The sequence below is a fragment of the Taudactylus pleione genome, unplaced genomic scaffold, assembly GCF_031769625.1.
Source record: "Taudactylus pleione unplaced genomic scaffold, aTauple2 ptg000040l, whole genome shotgun sequence".
Lineage (NCBI taxonomy): Eukaryota > Metazoa > Chordata > Amphibia > Anura > Myobatrachidae > Taudactylus > Taudactylus pleione.
In genome coordinates this window covers 22,856,316-22,879,167 of record NW_028284442.1, presented here as the reverse complement: position 1 = coordinate 22,879,167, position 22,852 = coordinate 22,856,316, and the positions used below count along the sequence as shown (strand labels likewise).

Sequence of the window (22,852 nt, the reverse complement as noted above, 5' to 3'; positions counted from 1 at the left end):
TTTTACCCTATCCCACCTCTTTAAGAGAATAACCTATTTTTACATTATTACCTGGCCATTATAAACTTCTAACTGCACTTCAAAACGAAACACTACAGCCAAAATATTTACTGTTGTCCTAAGTCCCGACCATAAGCTGTTGTCCCTATAGCGTTTCATGGAGTTTACAGATTCTTGCTTCCCTGCCATCTTTAAAAGATTATAATAAGCTCTACTATAATACTGCATTATAGTATAGCTGATATTAAGTAGTACTATCACAGTATAGCACATTCTCAATATTTTCAAGTGTTTTGGGAGCCAAAACCCAGGAATTCCATCAAATGGCAACATGGTTGGCTTAGTGGTTAGCATTGCTGTCTCACAGCTCTGAGGTCATGAGTTCAACTCCTGACCAAGGCACCATCTGTGTGTAGTTTGTATGTCATCCTAGTCCCCATGTTTGTGCGGGTTTCCTCCATGTGTTCCGGTTTCCACCCACACTCCAAAAACTTACTGGTAGGCTAATTCGCTTCTGTATGTGTGTATCCAAGTGATAGGGAATATAGACTGTAAGCTCCACTGGGGCAGGGGCTGATGTGAATGACTAAGATATTCTCTATAAAGTGCTGTGTAATTTGTTTGCTCTATATAAATAACTGGTAATAAATAAATGGATATGGTACTCGTTCACTTGAGCAGCAGGGAACGGGACGAACCTCTCCAGCTGCTGGAAGGATCGGGCCATAGCTGTCCGATTTGGAAGGAGGAACAGAGACCTCAAATCAAGAAATGGGACAGTTGATAGGAATGCCATTGTAAAGATAGCCTGCTGCTGATCGAACACAGTACATTTATGTTGGGTTAAGTATGTGGTTGCACACTACTGGCTGTGTGTGTCAAGGTCCAGATCAGACCTCACTTATAACTAAAGGTGGGTACACATTAGACGATATGTCGCCCATTCTGGCGGATCAGGCCGACAAATCGTCCACATTGGCAAATATGTACCCACTATGAATGACCATGAGCGCTCCTGTAGGTCGTTCATTAGGGTCATTCCGTCAGCCTGCAGGTAGGGCTGACAGAACGACCCAGCTGCCGACGCCAGGCAGGTGAATGGAGCCGGTGCCCAAAATATAGGGCAGTCAGGCACCGAATCGTGTAATGTGTACCAGTCGCCCGATATGTCGGCCCGTTGGGCATCACATCGCTGGGTACACACATCGGTAAGTGTGTACCCAGCTTAAGACTAATAGCTCTAGAGTTACCAGGAGATAATGGGAGACGTTAGTTCCTTCCCCAAAATAACTAGACAGGGTCACACCTGTGTGCGACACTCATCTTTTATGTGTCATGCACTCTTGTCAAAATGTGTGAAAGCTACACAAAATGACAAACTCCCCCCAAATTAAGTCAACTGTCCAAAATTTCTAATCCTTCCGCAACCCATTTTCCCCCCCAAAAGAATGTGTGTTCATTTGTACACTGTAAAGGTGTGCAATATTGGTACTCCATGTTAGGGCTAAAATATACACCTTAGAACTTGCATATGGTAACAAATTTTGAATAAGGTGCACACATTTTGCATCCTACACCACAGAAAACTAATAGTCAACATATATTATTCCTATAAAATTAAAATATTTAATCTAATGTGCTTCAAACATTTACCCAGAAAAATATTGCGTTAACTTGTATGGACATCAAATAAAAGTATCAAAGCCATTTAAATCGATGCATCACAAAATGTGAAATTGGTCTGGTCATGGTGCGGTGAAAATCCTGCTGCCTTAAAATAGTTCAAAATGGATGACCACTTGTATTACAGCCTTGTATAAAAAGTGCAAATGCTAAAATTCACAGGATTATTAAGGCCATGATTACAAGCAATTTACCTGACAGACACTCAAGGAAGACATTTGTGATTCTGCCCGTAACTGATCACAAGTTACAAAAATTCCTCTCCAGCTGCTATTCTATCGCCTTACTTTCCAACAAACATTTAGAAGATGTTTATGTAATGAGCTACTACCTTGAAACACCACAGGCAGCATACTTGCCTTGGCCTTGCCTTGAAAGTTGAAAGTCAGCACATATTCTCCAGGGCGGGTTTCACTCTGCCTGATGACGAAGAGTCCATGACTGCGAGTGCCACCAGCCAGCACGAGCTGAGCAGCCTTGATGCGCGATAGTGTCCCATGGAACCAAGGATAGTCAAACAGATTTATCTCAGCATCTTTCTCCCCCTCTTCACCTAATATCACAAAATGTAAAAACATGGCACATTACATTATACTGCTATTCGACTACAATTGATAAAGATGTATTATGTTCCTTTTCTGTTTTCCTTCTTCCAAGTTAAATACACCTAAACTCTCCTGAAAGTTCCAACTTAAAAGAAATATTAAGTATGGTTGATTTCCAGTTTATGTTCATATTACGGAACACAAGTAAGCATATCTTTTTATTTATTTTTTTTGCCCTTTCTGTGGAATCAGCCTTAGGGCCGGAATCAATTAGCCGCGAAATCGGCCGATTTTATCGTCGGCGATAAGAAATCGGCCTGATTTCGCACCTAATTGAATCCGGCCCTTAGTGGAAAACAGCAACTTTGACCAGCAGTAGAATAATACCCAGTGACCAAAATACCATGATAAAGGATTAAGGATTTGGTTATCATTTCCATAAATATAATCAGGGTAAACAGCTTCTAGATAGGGAAAGACCTTAGCGTTATCCAACAATATTAATACACTAAGGATCATTATTAATAGTAAAATAATTGGATGCACAGAACATTTTGCACAAATGTGTCTATATGACCGTCTTGGCACATACATTAGTGTACACCAAATTTCTGCTTTTGGGACTGTGGATGTCCCGCCTTCAATCACATCATTACCTTACCTAGGTACAACTTTTAAGATGTGAATGAGCCTCCAACAAGCACTGTTTTAGAAGTCAAGTACAAGACAGTAAGTGAAGAATTCATTTCAGATCATGTGTCACAAATGGCTGGCAGTGGAAAAACTGTTCCGTGAGCGCCCATTAACATTTGAATGTTTTTCCCCTAAATGAGCAATTCCCCCCTTTCTCCAAACCTCACTTAAATAAATAGTGGGTGAAATACAAGGCGCATTCCTGCAATTAGCCCTCAATACCAAGAAACACCCTTATGATCCACCCAGAATGGGGGCAGTGAACGTATTTTAAACTTGGCCTCTACATAGTTGCAGCCATCTAGGAGCCTGATTCATTACTGATCGCAACTGTGATTGCAATAGCGATTACGCACGCAGTCTCACTGCGATACTATGCTAATCCATTGCGATCGCTATGCCGTCGCAGAACAACATAAGGACGCCCACTTTACCTTACACACATCCGTAATACTTAGCAAGACTGCAAAACCATCGGTAACATCGAGTACCATCGCAGCCTCACGCACACTTGCACAAGCTCTGACCTTACTCAGGAACTGCTAACCTCATCGCACGCTATGAGTACTCAAGCTGCGTATGACATCGCAGTGGAAAATGTATGCACGACCATGCAACGGCTTTCAAACGCACTGGCACGCCTGCTTTTCCCCGACCACCCTCCATCACCTCCCACAAACGGCACTTCCTGTCAGTCACTCTGCGATGGGTCTGCGTAGTCACTGCGATCACAGTCCGGTCGCAGTGGCCGGTTCGCGCACGCGCACTGCGAAACATACGCATGCGCAGAAGGCAACAATCGGCCCATTGTGTGCATAATCGCAGTTGTGATCGGTAGTGAATCAGACCCTAGGTCCATACAGGTATGTGTAAGTAAAAATGGGTGCAGCAGCACAATACTAGGCACATGTTGTTACATAACGGCATTCACTCTGTAGGCTTACTTTTGTTTACAGGTTCATAACTGACTTTTACCAATACCGTAATGAAAAAAAACCATGACTGGTTTAGTGTACCTGGTCCACTGTTAGATGCTGGAGATTCCAAGGTCTGCAGGAAGTTCTCTAGAGGGACGTGAACAAGATGCTCTACTGCAGCATGTTCCCAGCTTCGTGTCTGAGGAGCTACAGTAGGTGGAGGAAGAGGAACAGCAGACATTGCACTAACATCTTGACCACACATATCAAGTGGTCGGTAAGCTCCTGGACATAAGGAAACATTCTTTAGTGAGTAAGATACATACCATAGTTTGATTATACATGTGAGCATCTTCTAACTATTAAATACATTGATTGAATGATGCAAATTAATTAAATGAATAATCTTGGACAAGTAAGAAAAACAGACATATAGGGCCAAATGTAATAGGTAGTCTGTTTTGGTAAATTGCGAGTTTGGTGCTAAACTCGCAATTTTTCACAACTCTCCAATGTAATAGGGTGTCTGTTCACTAAAACTCGCATTTTTCAGAGTTACTAAAAGTCTCCATTCTCAAACTCGCATCCAGATGTTTTCACATTGAAAACAATCAACTCGCCCAATGTAATAGAGTGTCTGTTTCAGACTCGCAAAAAAAAGATTACCAAAAGTCCCCAAATAATAGACCTGCTTCAGGCTAGCGAGTACATCCTGAGCAGGTCAGATTAACACTGAAACATGCACATATCCATGAGATATGTGCATGTTTCTGTGTGTACTTATGTTAAATGTTTTTAAATAAAAAAAAAAATTACGTGCACCCCCTCCCCAAAAGCATAACCAGCCCCGGGCTTTATAAAGCCTGTTCTGGTTCTAAAAATACAGGGGCCAAAATGCAGAGGGGGCCCCTGTATATTAAGAAAACAGCACAGGGCTTTGTTGAGCTGGTCCTGGTTCTGGAAAATCAGGGGACAAAACGAGTAGGGGTCCCCTGAAAATTCCAGAACCAGCACCGAACTCTTTCTAGCGGGGGGATAATGCCACAGCCAGGGAAAACCATTCACCGGTTTCCCCGGCCAAAGCATTATCCCTGACCGCTAGTCAGTCCAGGCCGGGGATCCTTGGGGAGTTGGGTACCCCCCCCAATAAAGGGGTACCCCTCTCCAGGGCACCCCAGGCCTAGACTGATAGCCCGGGGCTATCCCCGGCACCCTATGGCCGTGGGTGCCGGGTTGATAGTGTTAGTGTAAAGTGTAAAAATAAAGTTTACATATTGTCTTTAGTTGTAGAACCACAAGTACCAGCCAGCCTTCCCTGCATGCTGGTATTTGGAGAACCACAAATACCAGCATGTGGGGCATTACGGGCCCGCTGGCACTTGCAGTTCCACAACTAAAGCAATACGTAAATAAACAAACATACACCGTGAATGTAAAATTTTATTAAAACATACATGCACACTCACACTCACACATACTCACTTAGTATCCGAAGTAATCCATAGGGGTACCTGAAAAAAAAAAATCCATACTCACCTCTCCTATGCGTAGATCACGTCCACTTGTCCAAGTAGGCAATCCAGGGGTTAAAATAAAAAAACACAAAAAACCCCGATCCATGCGGACTGAGCAAAGGTATGTGTGTACACATACCTTTGCTCTGCGTAAATGACCGGGGCACACGTGTGCCCCATCAGTGAAGGGGCCGCCAGCCAATCAGGGAGCATCTCCGTCGGAGCAGCTCCCTGATTAGCTGAATGCGGCCAGCCTGTGTGTCCCATAGACTTCTATGGTGAGAAATCCCCATTGAAGTCTATGGTGGGAACCGCTACATCGTAGCCGCAAGATTAATAGAGGTTAATCTTGTGGTTACATTAATGATACAATGTCGCGACACGTGTGCTCCGGTCATTTACGCGGAGCAAAGGTATGTGTACACACATACCTTTGCTCAGTCCGGCATGGATCGGTTTTTTTTTGCGTTTTCTTATTTTAACCCCTGGATTGCCTACTTGGACAAGTGGACGTGATCTACGCATAGGAGAGGTGAGTATGGATTTTTTTTTCAGGTACACCCCTATGGATTACTTCGGATACTAGGTGAATATGTGTGAGTGTGAGTGTGAATGTATGTTTTAATAAAATTTTACATTCACGGTGTATGTTTGTTTATTTACGTATTTCTTTAGTTGTGGAACTACAAGTGCCGGCGGGCCCGTAATGCCCCGCATGCTGGTATTTGTGGTTCTCCAAATACCAGCTTGCAGGGAAGGCTTGCTGGTACTTGTGGTTCTACAACTAAAGACAATATGAAACTTTACAAATTTTTACACTTTACACTAACACTATCAACCCGGCACCCACGGCCATAGGGTGCCGGGGATAGCCCCGGGCTATCAGTCTAGGCCTGGGGTGCCCTGGATTGGGGGGGTACCCAACTCCCCAGGGATCCCCGGCCTGGACTGACTAGCGGTCAGGGATAATGCTTTGGCCGGGGAAATCGGTGAAAGGTTTTCCCTGGCTGTGGCATTATCCCCCCGCTAGAAAGAGTTCGGTGCTGGTTCTGGAATTTTCAGGGGACCCCTACTCGTTTTGTCCCCTGATTTTCCAGAACCAGGACCAGCTCAACAAAGCCCTGTGCTGGTTCTTAATATACAGGGGCCCCCTACGCATTTTGGACCCTGTATTTTTAGAACCAGAACAGGCTTTATAAAGCCCGGGGCTGGTTATGCTTTTGGGGAAGGGGTGCATGTTTTTTTTTTTTAAAACACACACAGAAGCCATCACGGATCTCACTGATCTGTGATGGCTTCTCTACAACTCGCACCTTTTAATGCCACTCGCATTAAAAGGTGTCAGTTTATATAATCCTAAACTCGCAAATGTAGTAGCCTCAAGCTGAAAAGTTCGCAGGCTATTGAATTTGCGAGTTTCAGTACAAACTCACACTTTTTAAAAGTGCGAGAAAGTGCGAGTTTGTACTGTTACTAAAACAGACTACCTATTACATTTGGCCCATATTATCTATATAATGATATATTTAGTATTAACTCTTCATAAAATCAATGCTATTAAACAAATAAAGTGTTGGCTACAAAATAGGCAATTTCTTGTTAACTTGAAGCTTTAATAGGTCACAACAAAATAAATACACATACTATACTGTATTTATAGAATATATACAGAATTATAGTATTACAGTAACCATTTGTAATATTGATTGTTCTGCAACAATCAGCTTCCCTGAAACAAAATGTACAACTCCAGACTTAATGAACAAAATCTGTATAAAAGGGCCTGATTCAGCAAGGAATGCAGGTGCTAATACGCACGCAATCGGCCTATTGTTGTGTACTGCGCAAGCGTATGTATTGCAGTGCACATGCGTGAAATAGCCACTGTGATCAGGACTACGATTGCAGTGACTATGCAGACCCATCGCAGAGTGATTAACAGGAAGTGCCGTTTCTGGGTGGTAGCCGCGGGGTGGTTGGGCAAACGCAGGCGTGCCAGTGCGTTTCAACGGCGTGCATAAATTATCCACTGCGAAGCCCTACGCAGTGTGAGGCCTGGTAGTGTGCATGGAAGTTATCAATTCCTGCGTAAGGTTAGAGCTTGTGCAAGTGTGCGTGAGGCTGCGATGGTACCCGATTGTACAGATGTTTTTGCAGTCCTGCTAAACATTACGGATGTGTGCTAAGTAAAGTGGGCGTCCTTGTGTAGTGCAGTGGCGGCATTGCGATCGCAATGGATTAGCATACTATCGCGGTTGAACTGTGTGCGTAATCGCTATTGCATTCGCAGTTGAATTCCTTGTTGAATTAGGCTCTATGTTATTTACTTCACTGGTTAACTACAAGCATGTCAGTAAAATGTCTGCTGCAGAGTCTAATACACCTGAGATTCATCACAGATATCATGAATATAAAAACAAAGCTAGCATGTTGCTGGTGCTTGAACCCTTGAGATGTGCACCCCTATCTTAAATGATATCCAGACTATAAATCTACATGAAAAAGGTCGACAATGTCTAGATAGACACCAGGGGCCAAATGTAAGGGTGAGAGTTTAGAAAATGTGAGCGCAGGTACAAAAGGTCGACACACTAAAGATCAACATTGAGGAAGGTCGACAGGTACAATGGTCGACATGGTCAAAAGATCTACATGAAAATGGTCGACATATTTAAAATATTCTTTTTTTTTAGGATTAGAGTTAGGCACTTACCCCGACGGTTAGGGTTAGGCACTATAAGGGACAGTTAGGGTCAGTCACCTACCCTGACGGTTAGGGTAAGGCACCAGAAGAGAGGGTTAGGGATAAAAAAATAAAAACATATGTCGACCATTTGTGTGCCATCCATTTTCATGTCGACCTTCTTCCATGATGACCTTTAGTGTGTCGACATTTTGTACCTGTTGACCTTTTGTCCCTGTCGACCTATTGTCTGTCTAATATCTAGTGTCTATCTAGACATTGTCGGCCTTTTTAATGTAGATCTATTAAACCACACCCATCTTATAGTGTTTATAGGGAGTGTAGACCCTCTACACGTTATGTAATATACAGTATAATGTTGCCATTGTCCTGATTTTTCAAAGATAGACCCAATTTTCCACCCCAAATCTTTATCTTAAAACCTTTACTTCCCTATAATGTATTAAATAGAATATGTAGGTATGTACCAATTATTGTTTACCTTATTTGGAACCCAATGGGTTTTTTTATTCCAAATTATAGGAATCCTAATAGTACATAGCTGGCAAATCGAGCTAAACGGTTTGATGATGTATAGAGCCCCTTGGTTGTATGAGGCCCAGGCCATATGTTGTTTCTGTGTAAAGTGTGACGCTCATAGTGCTTTTAATGAGTGTGTTTTCCAGTAAAGTCCTAAACTACTGTGTTTCTGTATAATACCATGTCAGGATGGACCTAATTGCAAAATTTGTCCTTAAGGTTCTACTTATGAGACTGGCAGCTGATAAACATTCCAGGAGTGAAAACGCTATGCAAAAAGTATTTTTATTGTTCAGATAATGATAAATATGTATTACAATAACACTGGAGACCTTGATTCAATTCTCAGGGGTAAATTTACTAAGAATCGGGATTGCCCCGATTTCCAAAGTGATTAATCTCGGTGTAATTCTCCTGACTAGCGGTCAGGACTGATGCTGCGGCTGGGGGGGCTCCCCTGGCTGTGGCATCAGTCCCCCGCTAGAAAGGGTCCGGAGCCGGTTTTAAATATACGGGGAACCTCACGCCATTTTTTTTCTCCATATATTTAAAACCAGGTCTGGCCCTGTTGCCTGGTGGTGGTTCTTAAATTACAGTGGAACCCTACACAATTTTTTCCCTGTAATTTTAAAACCAGGACTGGCTGGCAAGTGTGGAGCTGGTTAGTCTTATAGGGGGGGGGGCCTCACATAATTCTTTTTTTTTTAATTAACCCTAATTAACCCTATTTTAACCATTTACAGAAATCATTGTGATTTGTATATGTTTCTGACCATCTCGCAGCTCAGGGGGTTGAAAGATTGAAAAGTGATTTTGACAGAGAGTTTGCTCCTATCTCACCCGAGCTTGTCATCCCGATTCTTGGTAAATTTGAGAGATGTATGTTTTAGGTGAAAAGTACAGTACTTCCGATTTGGCCCGATGGTGATTTGATTCGAGATTGCTATCTCACCTGAGTTTTACGAGGGAGATGAGAGAAATCTCTCTCTAACTCACCCGACTTTTGCCTTTAGTAAATTTGCAAGCAGGAAAAAAATGAATAAATCACCCGAGATGGTCATCTCGACCTATCTCGAATCTTAGTAAATTTACCCCCCAGTGTCTGTTCCTTTTGAACTTGGACATTACATTTTGTCCATCTGTGCCCCAGGCTCAATAACACAGTTTGCAAGCTGACTGGGCAAGAAAACGATTCTGTGTACATTGCTGCATAGAACTATATATACCAGGGGTCAACAAATTTTTGTAAAAACTAGAAACCAACTTAAAAGTTTAGTAGCCAAGCCATTGTCTCCAAACAAAATATATGAAATCTTGTGTTTACCACTACACATGACATTTCAATGCCAATGAGACCCAGCCACATGACCTCCCTGGCCCCTAATTCATAGTATCCCTTACAGTAGTTCCCCTCAATTCAAAGTATGCCACAGTAGTGCCTTCAATACAGTTCTGCCACACAGTACTGCCTCTAGTCAATAATAGTAGTACAGGGAGCATGGTTTGTTTGCCAAATGGGCTGGATGGAATGGTAGAGCGTTCCATTCCACAGTGTGTGTAATCTATACACATTGCTCGATAACCACAACATTTTGGCACAGGACTAACACCAACAGGTTCCTAACCCTGTTGGCTTTCCGTTCTGCCATTCGATTGTGCAAGAACTGCTTGCACAATCCTCTGACTGCTTCTAACTATTGAATGGCATCCCAGACCCTCTCCGGTGATACCAGATGCGGAGTGCAAACTAACGGCACTCGCGATTAAGCTACATAATCAGGCCAGGACCCATGGCTTAGCCCTCTCAAACACAAGCAATTACCTTACTACATATGCCGTGCAGTGTGCATCTCTGGAAGCTCACCAGCTGCAGACCGTGATAGCCTTGCACCATGATCGGTCAGACCACGCAACAGGATCTCCTACTCCTGCAGCCTCTTCAGTGACAACTGGGATCAGGAAATCATAATACCAAGACCGAATTTGGGAGAGCTGAGCTCTGCAGCGAGAAATCTGAAATTGGCCAGTCAAGACAGGAAGAACACTCTCTAACTTCCTCCACCAATTCAGAAAGGGGGGTGGGTCCTCTTTCATCATGACTGTCTATTGCTGCATGCAACGTGGAAACCTCCCTCTTGTCACTCACAGGGTGTAGACTGAGCAAATCGGAATCAAATTATACAGCAGACCACATCAATATGTAGTCGCCCAGACTGAAATCTTAGTCGCCATGGCATCCGGTACTTGTCGAGCCCTAGTATACACTATATAAAACAATAGTAAATAGAATTATGATCTATACCTATGGGGTAAGTAAATATTGCTTACCTTCAGCGAGGAACTCGCAGCTACACGACGAGGCCCGGCTTGGCAGGCATGCTCCCTGCTCACAGGAAGAAAGTTCTATGTCATCACCACTATCTCTGCAAGGAAACAATCAAAGTTGAGTCGTTATAAGTTATGTTGACAGTTGACATGTAACTCAAGAGTTCCTGCAAATCGTTGCTTGTAAATCTTCATTTAAAGAACCTACCTTAACAATATATTAGTCTTTATTGCCTTTTAAAAACATGCACTTTCTTGTTCTAGCATTCCATTAATATGTCTTTATTGCATGACATATGCTGAGAACTATTGAGTCTCAAAAAAGAGTAAAACTGCTGTATATTTTAGCAATAACCTGTGTCATATTGAGAAGAGACCTACAGTATCTCTTTACTGGGTATTAGACTAAATAGTCTATTTAAATTACATGGGGGCGATTCAAATGTGTTTTGGGCGCCCAAACGCAATGGGTGCCCGACAGAGCAATTCAACTGTTGCTCTGTTCGGGCACCTATGCCACTTGTGTGCGCCCAAAAGCACGGGGCTTAGCCGGGTATAGCAGCTAACCCCGTATAAAGTGCTGCTGGGTGCCCAAACAGCCGATTTATCATACATTTCTGCTCCCCATCCAGAGAGGCTGCAAGCAGAAATGTGCGCAGCCGCGGCTAATCAAGCCCGAACGGGGCAACAATAAAAATGCTCCGTCGGACGCCCAAAAGAAATAGTCACGGCTAGAACCATTGAATTGCCCCTCATGAGTCAAAAAGATGTACTAGGTATTTTAAGTTTTACTTACCCAGGATCTATGCAATCCTGAATATCAGCCACCCAAGAATGTTTCTGAAGAGAGTCAATAGTTTCTAAAATATATTCCGCACTGTTTTCTACCTGAAAAAAATAAAATATATATAAATTATGTTTTTTTTGTTCTTTTTTAATATGTGCTTATCGCATTACATCACAACATACAGTATAAGCAATGTAATACAACATCCTGCAGTGTAACTGAAAATCAAATCAACAATCACTCTCATAAATTGTTTAATAAAGGGTTATTTTATCATGTTTATATTGGATAAGCAATAAGAATGGGAGGACACAAGTGTCTTTAATTTGTGATAATCAGGATAAAAGTATCGAAATGTGTGATACTCAGAGTAGACCACTTAACCTCCTCAATCACTAGAATTGTTAGAACATGTGTAGATATAATGTAATGGAAGTGAGCTTGTCAGCTATTGTTAGAGGCTGACTAAATTTGTCCCTCAAACAGTAAAGGCACCAACAATAAAAGATCTGCACAATTGTGAATCCGGCTCAGTTGAGAATCCTCCTTGTGTTAGCAATGACAGAAAATGAAGCACAAATGCACATAATGCATTTTGGAAACACATTGGGCCTGATTCAGAGCCGGACGCTATTTGCGGCCGCTCGTTCAGAAAAAGGGGCTGGCTATTTAAATGAACCGTTCGCTCTTTGCGGTCTGTTCATGCCTCTATGTCTGAACGAGCGAACAAAACATGCGAACGTAATTTTGAAAAAAACGCCCCCTGGCTGCTCGCATCATACGTCATGTCCGCTATTTATTAGATTAATCGAGTACATAGAAAGGCGTCTGAACTGCTCGCTATGCTTGTGGTTGGTTTTTCCTACCACAATCATGCGAGCAGTTCTGACTATAAAACAACCAAGTGACGTGGTCAATGACGCTGCTTTGTTAATTATGCACACCCTTAAAACGCCCGTTTTGACCTTTAAGCATGCCTGCGTTAGGATCTCCACTCCCCGATTTCAAGCACCTTCCCCTGTTACCACCCACAAATGCCTCATTCTGTCACTCAAAATAGCAGGCATATGCTATTTAGCGAGCACACGATTTTCGGCCGCACTGACTGGTTCGCGCATGCGTATTAAAATCCGTACGCATGCGCAGTTGTGCGAACATCGGTAGGAACGAACGAGCGGCCGCTTACGAGCGGCTCTGAATCAGGCCAATTGTACTTTGTTGCTCTTGCCTCACCTAATGTTATGGTCAGGGCTTGGGTTGAAGGAATTGTTCTGTCTGTTAACCTAATGTATTATGAAATTAACAGCACCGAGCTGATGAACAGCTGGAAGACTGACCCCTTTACAGTACTTTCTGGTAACAAATCTTTTCATTGAAGGATTGTTCAACAAAATATATAACCAAACAAAAATAGCATGGGTTTTTGATAGAAGAATGAGTAAAAGGCACTCACTTGGAGAAGTCAAAGAGCATCATACATCAAAACATCATGAGGGTACAGACGTAATCAGGCCTTAAACAGTTTGTAAGGGAAGCTCAGCCTCAAAATGCGCAGTCAAAGGAGACCAAATTTTAGCAATGTGATCTGGAGTGTTGTGGCAGTAATGCGATCAAACCCGTTGGTTTGCGTACATTTCCGATGGCGGGTGACTGCACATGCGCAGGAGTCGGGATTCCGGCACCAGAATTCTGAGGGCCGGCATCCTGACGGCCGGAATTTAAACTATATCTCATGTAAAACATCTAGCTGGCAACGTCGCTGTAAAAATATGAGATATGGTAAGAACTTACCCTTGTTATCTCTATTTCTACGAAGTCCATAGGGTTCCACAGGATACCTTGGGGTATAGGTGTGACGTCAGTCGCAGGGCACCAAAGAGTTAAGCTTTCAGCCTCCCAGGATGCACTAGGTCCCCCTCCTATACCCCGCCCCCAGGCCAAGGCACCTCAGTTAGTTACCAAGCCATAGGCCGGAGGAGGAGAAGGAAGAGAGAGAACAAAGATCTGGACACATACAAGAATCACATTCTCACCAGAGGGAGACGGAAAACCGGTGACCAGAGCAAAGCCCATCTGCAGCACAGGTGCGACAGGGCGGGAGTCCTGTGGAACCCTATGGACTTCGTAGAAATAGAGATAACAAGGGTAAGTTCTTACCATATCTCATATTTTCTACTTCAGGGTCCATAGGGTATCCACAGGATACCTTGGGGATGTCCCAAAGCAGTATCCTTTAAGGGTGGGGACGCTCCTGTGCAGAAAGGAGAATCCGCCGCCCGAAGGAAGCATCCTGAGAGGCGAAGGTGTCAAACCTGTAATACCTCACGAAGGTATGGACAGAAGACCACGTAGCAGCCTTGCAGATCTGAACTGCCGAGGCACCACGTCAAGCTGCCCACGAAGGACCCACAGACCTAGTGGAATGAGCCTTCAGAGAAGGAGGGACCGGTAGGCCTTCATGAAGATAAGCTTCAGAAATAGCCATACGGATCCAGGCTGCCAAAGTTTGCTTTGAAGCAGGCCAACCCTTTTTACAGAAGCCATAGAGGACAACAAAGCGTCCGACTTCCTAAACAAAGAAGTGCGGTCCACATAAGTCCTTAAGGCCCGCACAACATCCAAAGAGGCCTCACCCACGGAAAGACCCGGTGAGTTAAAGGCCGGAACAACTATTTCCTCGTTAACCTGAAACTGGGAAACAACTTTGGGGAGAAACTCGGGCCGAGTGCGGAGCACTGCCCTGTTCCCATGAAAAAAAACAAGAAAGGGGGTCTACAAGAAAGAGCCCCTAACTCAGAAACACGTCTGGCTGAAGCAACGGCCAGAAGGAAAACAGTCTTAGCTGTTAGCCATTTAATATCCACTGAGCCCAGTGGTTCAAACGGCGGTCCTTGGAGAGTCCTCAGGACCACAGCCAAATCCCAAGGCGCCACAGGTGGAACAAAGGGCGGCTGAATACGGAGAACACCTTGCATAAAGGTGCGCACATCCGGGATTGTAGCAATCCTACGGTGAAACCAGACAGATAGGGCCGAAACCTGTACCTTCAAAGAAGCAAGGCGAAGCCCATGATCTAGTCCCGCTTGCAGGAAGGCGAGAATCCGAGACAGACGAAACTCCCGCGGTGCATAACCTCTCGGTCGACACCACTGGAAGAACGTATGCCACACGCGATGGTATATCCTCGCGGAAGACGGTTTCCGAGCTCGTAACATGGTACACAGCATAGAGCTGGCAAACCCCCAGGACCTCAGCATGGCCATCTCAACAGCCACGCCGCCAAAGACAGCCGAGTCAGGTCCGGGTGAAGACAAGGACCCTGAGACAGAAGGTCCGGTCGTAGCGGCAACCGCAGAGGACTGTCCACGGACAGACCCTGAAGGTCTGAGAACCAGTGCCGTCTGGGCCACGCGGGAGCTATCAACAGGAGCGTCCCTCCTTCCTGTTTGAATTTCCGGATTACCCGTGGAAGAAGGGAGACCGGAGGGAACAGGTATGCGAACCTGAATGTCCACCGGACGGACAGAGCATCCACCAGAGACGCCCCTTCGTCTCTTGTGCGAGACCCGTACACCGGCAACTTGTTGTTGTGCCGGGACGCCATGAGGTCGATTTCTGGAAGACCCCACCTGTCCACCAGTAGTTGAAAAACGTCCGGGTGCAGGGACCATTCCCCTGGATGAACGTCCTGGCGACTTAGAAAGTCCGCCTCCCAATTTAGCACTCCCGGGATGAAGACCGCTGATATGGCCGGAAGATTGCGCTCCGCCCAAACCAGGATCCGAGAGACCTCTACGAGAGCCGCCCGACTGCGAGTTCCTCCTTGCCTGTTTATGTAGGCCACGGTGGTAGCATTGTCCGACTGGACCTGCACCGGGTGACCCTGGAGAAACCGCTGTGCCTGCTGGAGAGCATTGAAGACCGCACGGAGTTCCAAGATATTTATTGGAAGCTCCGCTTCTGTCGGTGTCCACCTGCCCTGGAACAAGTGTGGACCCGAAACTGCTCCCCAGCCTCGAAGACTGGCGTCCGTTGTCAACAGGACCCAATTTGGAACCCAGAACGGACGTCCCTTGTTGAGGTGGGTTATCTTTAACCACCACGCAAGGGACAGGCGAACCTCCGGGGTGAGCACAATCGTCTGGAACTTCAGAGACTGAGGCAGCCCGTTCCACTTGGACAGGATCAGGTGCTGCAGAGGTCTAGAGTGAAACTGGGCGTATTCCACCATGTCGAACACCGACACCATGGAGCCCAGTAACCTCATCGCCGAGTGTAAGGACACCCGGCGGCTGTGCAGACAACTGCGCACCCTTGACTGTAAAGCAGAGATCTTGTCCTCCGTCACGAAGATCCTTTGCTGTCCCGAGTCCAATAAGGCTCCAAGATGCAGAATCCTCCGAGACGGGATTAGAGTGGACTTCTGCCAGTTAATTAGCCAGCCGTGCCGTTGCAGCAGTGCAATGGTCAGGTCCAAGTGGTGTAACAGGAGCTCTGGAGATCCTGCCACCAATAACAGGTCGTCCAAGTACGGCAACATGCGGACTCCTTGCAGCCGCAGAGAAGCCGCCATGACCGCCATAGCGTCCTGTATGTCCAATGACACCATGTAGTCCCCAGGTTCCAGCGCCAGAATGATGGACCGTAGGGTCTCCATCCGAAACTTCGGGACCCGCAAAGACTTGTTGAGTGCTTTGAGGTTGAGAATCGGACGATATGACCCATTGGGTTTCTGTACCAAAAATAGATTGGAATAGAAACCCTGGCCCCTCTGGGAGAATGGAACAGGCACTATAACTCCAGCCTGGAGCATAGTGTGCAATACCTTCCGCAGCTCCGTAGCCTTGTTCCGGTCTGATGGTAGACCCGTGGTGAAGAATCGAGCCGGGGGTCTGTGCCGGAAGGAGAGGGCGTACCCGTGAGAGACCACCTCCAGAACCCAAGTGTCTGTCGTAGTGAACGACCAACACCGGGAGAACTGCAGCAGGCGGCCTCCCACCCTGGGATCCCCCAAGGGGAGACCCGGACCGTCAGGCCGCAGGCTTGTCATCTGGCTTGGGGGCCGGACGTCTGGTACTCCATGCCTGTTTCCGGGGCTTGCCCGATTTCTTAGGGCCAGCCTGTCGAGGAAACGACTGTGGTTTGGGCCTGCCCTGGGCCCTAGATGACCGAAAGGACGATGGTCCAGAACCAGAAGGAGCAGCGGCCGACGGGAGACAAGCAGATTTGGCTGCCGCCAGCGTGGCCACAATCTTATCCAGATCCGGACCGAAGAGAACTTCTCCGGTAAACGGCAACGCTTCCAGACCTTTCTTGGATCTGCGTCCGCCTTCCAGGATCGCAGCCACAAGGTGCGACGAGCAGCTACCGCTGCTGAAGAAATTCTAGACACCAGAGTACTAATGTCTAGAGCCGCCTCGTTGATGTAGGTGGCCGAATCACGGAGATTGCCAATCAACTCCGCTTGTTCGGCCGGACAGTCGGATTCAAAAGAAGCCTCTAATGAATCCGCCCAGCGCTCCATCGCTCTGGCAACCCAGCAAATGGCCATAGCCGGCCGTGCTGCCCCCCCTGCAAGGGAATAAGCGGACTTCAGGCAGATTTCTACCTTGCGGTCCGTAGCATCCTTAAGGGAGGACATGGATGGCATCGGCAATGTGGCACTACGGACAAGACGGGTCACGTGAGAATCCACCTGTGGAGGGGATTCACACTTAGCAAAATAATTATCCGCGAACGGATAAGCCACCGCCAGGCGTCTCTGCGGCTGGTATCTTTTGCCAGGTTGTTTCCACGCCTCCTCTAAATGGTCCACCAACTGACCCGAAAGAGGAAAGACTGTGGCATCGCCCTTCACATCTTTGAAAAAGGCATACTTAGATTTAGCCGCTGGGGGAACTTCGTCCTCAATCACCAAGGCTGTGCGGACCGCCAGAATAAGTCCAGGAATATATACTTTGGACTTAGCATCAGCGTCCTTAGTATGGAAAGGTTCCTGATCGTAAGGATCCAGAATCTCCCCATCATCAGACGTCCCTTCGTCATCCTCATAAGGAGCGGACAGAGACGCCACCGGCCTTTTATGAGGCCGCATCACAGACTCCCCTTGCAATACATCCGACAAGTGCTGTAAAGAACTCGTCAGGGAGTTAACCCACGCTGGCTCCTGAGAACCCGGGAGCGGGGAAATAGGGAGACTGTGGGGTACCACCAATTGTCGTGGGAACCCCTGCATGGGTGACGACACCACAGACTGCTGGGACAAACCCATCGGAGTAAACGCGGGCTGCGGAGCTAACTGGCCCACTAAAGCTGTTAACGCCTGAGCGAAACAAGCCCAGGGCGGCTCCTGTACCGGTGCTGTAACCGTAATAGGCCGCGCCATGGACAACACTGCCGGCAAAGGCCCTCCGCGCTACCCTCCCCCTCCGCTAACGGTACTTTGCACGTGGTACACTGTAGCCGGAGGGGAAAATCACTTTCAGACATGATGGCACCACGTATGTGACCTCTCTCACCAATTAAGTATTAAATAGGCGAGAGACCACCCTGCAGCACCGCACCGCAAGGGCTTTAGCAGAAAGAACAGGGACAGTAATAAAGCTGACAGTTTAGTGAAGAATAGTTACAGGCAGCGCTAGCACAGTCACATACAATGCAGAGAAATAACAATTCCTGCACTAACAGCGCTGATCACTCAACTACACAGACACAGGGCCTGGTAGGACACAGCGCTGCATACACAGACCTGAGCCACAGCGGAGGAGAGGTATGCGGGGGGACCCAGACCACGATGCTTCCTTCCAGACTTCCAGCAGCGTTCACCATGCGTTGCAGAGAAGATGGCCGCCGAGGAGCAGAGAGAAGCTGGCCTGGGGGAGGAGCGCTGACACAGGACCAGTCAGCACAGTGCAGAGAGGGCTGTGTGCAGCGGGGGAGGCGCCGGCTGTGAGACAGGGAAGGCGCGCTCCCCTGGCATGCATTTAACCCCTGGGACGCCGCAGCGCTACCGCTCTGCTGCGGTCCGCTGTCCCAGGGGGTAGTGGAAGCGCAGGTTGGTCGCCTGGCTCCACGCTGCAGCCAGTCCCCAGGGAGCCCCCTGCCTGGGGACTTAGGACCATGTGATCAGCGGGGACCCACCGCGGGACCCCGCTGCTTACCTCTGTCCCCCTTGAATCCGGCCATGGTCCGGAGCATCTGGGGTCACCGCTAGCTGTGACCCCAGACGCCCACCAGCATCCCCGGATCAGTACCGGCGTTCTGGTACCGGCGGGGTGTAGGGAAGACAGCATGGACGTCAGGACTGACTGTCCATGCTGTTCATCCAGTTGTGCAGCCACAGCTGCATGAAGAATAAGCTTCAGGGGCTCTCCTAGCCCCCACTCCAACAGGTGCACCCGACTCCGGCCGGGCACCAAACTAAACTGAGGTGCCTTGGCCTGGGGGCGGGGTATAGGAGGGGGACCTAGTGCATCCTGGGAGGCTGAAAGCTTAACTCTTTGGTGCCCTGCGACTGACGTCACACCTATACCCCAAGGTATCCTGTGGATACCCTATGGACCCTGAAGTAGAAATGGGACATTTAAGGTAGTCCACCTAGAATGGAGGTATAGTACATCTCTACTCCGGCCCACCTTTAATATACTGACATTGATATTTCAACTGGACAGAAGCATGCTGCAACCAGACAAAATACTGTAGTTTATTGTCTACTAGATTATATTTTAATAAGGACAGCAATATTGCCAGCAGATATATTTTCGTTCTCCCAATTTAAATGTTGAATTTATTATGCATGTTAATCTTCTGATGTAGGTTATTGTGGTTAGGTTTATCCTTATTTCAACCCAAAGACTTGTTTAGTCCCTTTCACACATCAGGAAATGCCTGTGCAACCATTTACATGCTTGCCCAAGGAATCACTGGCTGTCTACAGTAAGGTTGCCATGTCTAGTCCCCATGTCCCCAGGTGTTCTGAGGGATGCTGACAAATATTTTAATTTTTAAGGTAATCAGTAATTTTAATCTATAAAAACGTTGTCCATCAATTTTCATTATCCTTGGTGAACAGGGGATGAGTGAGAAATGGATATGTTCCAATCACTCTACTTGTGTGTTCCCAAATACTAAAAATTACAGAAATCTGTGTATGTGTGTGTGTTAATAAATCTTAAAATCTACATTTGCTTCCAAAAGGACACACACACCACACTAGGGTTCAATTTTGCTCTATGCCAATTGACCTATGGTCTTGGGATTGTGGATTGCTGAGTACTTCGCATTGTCGACTTTCTGAATGCCGATATTACATATTGATGCCCTAGTGGTTATTGTCTGGGATCACTTGTTATCACCAAACAATACCAACCCGCACAGCAGAAACACTAGTAGGGGTGTATTTACTAATGTGCTGATTTTTTAAAGTGGAGATGTTGCCCATAGCAACCAATCAGATTCTAGAATGTGCTAAATAAATGTAAAGTAGAATCTGATTGGTTGCTATGGGCAACATCTCCACTTCTAAAAACTCTCACTTTAGTAAATATACCCCATAGAGTCGGCGATGTCTGATCTCCTCCTTCCTGCCACCCACACACTGGAGCAATTTGGATTGAAAGAGGGGAGTCACTTTCAAATATTGTGACCCCTTAGTAATTATTTTCTGGTGACCATCAGACAATAGCAGAGAAAGCGTTAAGAAATCCAGAGTTGGAGGTTCCAATGCCCAGATACCCTCCATCCTGGCATCAATGAAAAGCTGAGGTCCCCTCATGTGATGCAATAGGTTATCTACTTTTGGACGCAGCTTCGCTTGCCCCGGATGTGTGAGATACACAGCCATCCTGAGTACCTGAGGCAGTGGCGGAACTCCCGGAGACAATGGAGTAATTTGCCGCCGGGCGTCAGCCCTGAAGGGGGCACCTGGCTCCATTGTCCCCGGGAGCTGCATGGAGAAGGAGCGCCGCTGATCGGCGCTCCACCTCCATTGGCGTAACTACGGAGGGTGCAAGGGGTGCGGTCGCACCCCTGCATCCTTCAATTGCCGGGCGCCCGCTGAGTGTGTTACCAGCGGGACCTGGCTCCCATCCTCCTGGCGGTAGCCGGAGGACGGATCTCCCTCCGTCTTCCAGGTCCCGCAGTGTACTATGGGAGTGACGTCATAACGTCACTCCCATAGTGCAGAGGAGCGGACGCCGGGAACGGAGCTCCGTCTTCCGGGTCCCGCAGTGCACTATGGGAGTGACGTAATGACGTCACTCCCATAGTGCCGAGGAGCAGACACCAGGGATGGACGGCAGCAGCACTGGAGCGGGGATAAAGGTAAGTGTTTGTTTGTTTTGTGTGTGTGCGCGCGCGTGCGGTGGGGGCCATCACTACTGGGGGCAACTACAGGGGCCTACTACCGGGGGCAACTACAGGGGCCTACTACCGGGGGCAACTACAGGGGCTCACTACTGGGGGCAACTACAGGGGCTCACTACTGGGGGCAACTACAGGGGCCTACTACTGGGGGCAACTACAGGGGCCTACTACCGGGGGCAACTACAGGGGCTCACTACTGTGGGCAACTTCAGGGGCCTACTACTGGGGGCAACTACAGGGGCTCACTACTGGGGGCAACTACAGGGGCCTACTGCTGGGGGCAACTACAGGGGCTCACTACTGGGGGCAACTACAGGGTTCTCAGTACTGGGGGTAACTACAGGGGCCTCACTACTGGGGGCAACTACAGGGGCCTCACTACTGGGGGCAACTACAGGGGGCTCACTACTGGGGGCAACTACAAGGGGCCTCACTACTGGGGGCAACTACCGGGGGCTCACTACTGGATGTACTGCATAGGGGGACCATTACTTGGGAGCACTACATAGGCGGACTACTACTGGAGGCATTATATAAAAGGGACTGCATAAGGGGGGCGGCGGCAGCTGGGGCTGGCATAGGTGCTGGGGGGTGGTACATTTTAGTTTGGGGGGGGGCACCAACATTTATCTTGCCTCCGGGCACCTGGGATGAAGTTACGCCACTGACCAGAGGATCACTCAGATGGCCGATGTTTATGCAGATGACCCGATGCTGCATCTTTGGAGCATGCAGGGGGTATCTTTCTACTACAGTTGCTTCCTGATGCTTTTACATATTTTCACACAGCAGCTGCGTCCAAACACACAGCTGCTGTGCAAACTGTGTCCATCTCTTAATCAGGCCCATTGTCTTTGCCGTGCGGGGAGAAATAAGCAAACGTATGCTAGTTTGGGAAAATTCATGGTCTTCAGGACAGAACAAGCTTTGTGTCGGAACTTAAGAAATAACCAATATTGATGTTGGAATTTGACCAGCCCAAAAAGTGTTAATATAGGCTCAGTAGTGAAGTGGTTAAATGGTGAAGTGAAAATAGTTTAATACACCAAGTATTACTCCTGACTTACCTTTAGTACAAACGTATTGTCTTTGTCAGGCATCTCCAATGGCATTGTAGTACGGACCTCGGTAATTGCAGAGAGTGGAATGCTTACTTTAGGTTTTGAGGTCTGCAAGAGTTAAATTTGGAAATTATTGCCACATAATACAAATAAACACAACTCAAAACAAAAACACATTTATTAGCATTTAGTTGATCATGTCACTATAACAGAGGTTCCCAAAAGCGGTCCTCAAGGCATCCTTAAGCTGCATACACACGTAAAGATTATCTGTCCAACCATCCAACTCGTTCAGTGGTCAGGGAACAGGGGTAAATTACCCCACATGGGGTAAAAATTAAATTCCTGGGGGTAATGAACGGACAGCCGGGCATGCATATGAATCATTCCATAATATAGAATGATTCATATGCATGCCCGGCTGTGCCGCAGGGAGGCTCTAAGCCGGACGCCCGCTGAGATGTTATTACCAGCGGGCGCCCGGCTCCTTCCCTGCAGCGCCGCGTTAGCCAGAGGCTGGAGTTCTCTTCTGAACTCCAGCTTCCGTCTCTCTCCATGCGCACTATGGGAGTCTCTCCCATAGTTCCGAGGAGCAGCCGGGCGGACAGGACGGCGGCGGATACAGGAGCAGGGATTAAGGTGTTTTTTTTGTACAAGCGGCACTACAGGTGCATTATATGGGGGCACTACTACAGGGGCATTATATGGGGCACTATATGGGGGCACTACTACAGGGGCATT

At 47.1% G+C, this 22,852-nt stretch overlaps 1 protein-coding gene across 2 annotated transcripts in view; it reads right to left on the bottom strand.

Annotated features, from left to right (window-relative positions):
- Window positions 1–22,852, bottom strand: part of SH2B2 (SH2B adaptor protein 2) — a 163,783-nt gene that overhangs the window by 10,363 nt on the left and 130,568 nt on the right. For both annotated transcript variants that reach the window (XM_088454703.1, XM_088454708.1), the window contains exons 3-7: window positions 22,118–22,219; window positions 11,697–11,788; window positions 10,904–10,998; window positions 3,938–4,123; window positions 2,043–2,236 (exon numbers count right to left, since the gene is read on the bottom strand). In XM_088454703.1, the coding sequence (XP_088310829.1) occupies window positions 2,043–2,236; window positions 3,938–4,123; window positions 10,904–10,998; window positions 11,697–11,788; window positions 22,118–22,219 (669 nt within the window). The remainder of the gene's footprint in view (window positions 1–2,042; window positions 2,237–3,937; window positions 4,124–10,903; window positions 10,999–11,696; window positions 11,789–22,117; window positions 22,220–22,852) is intronic.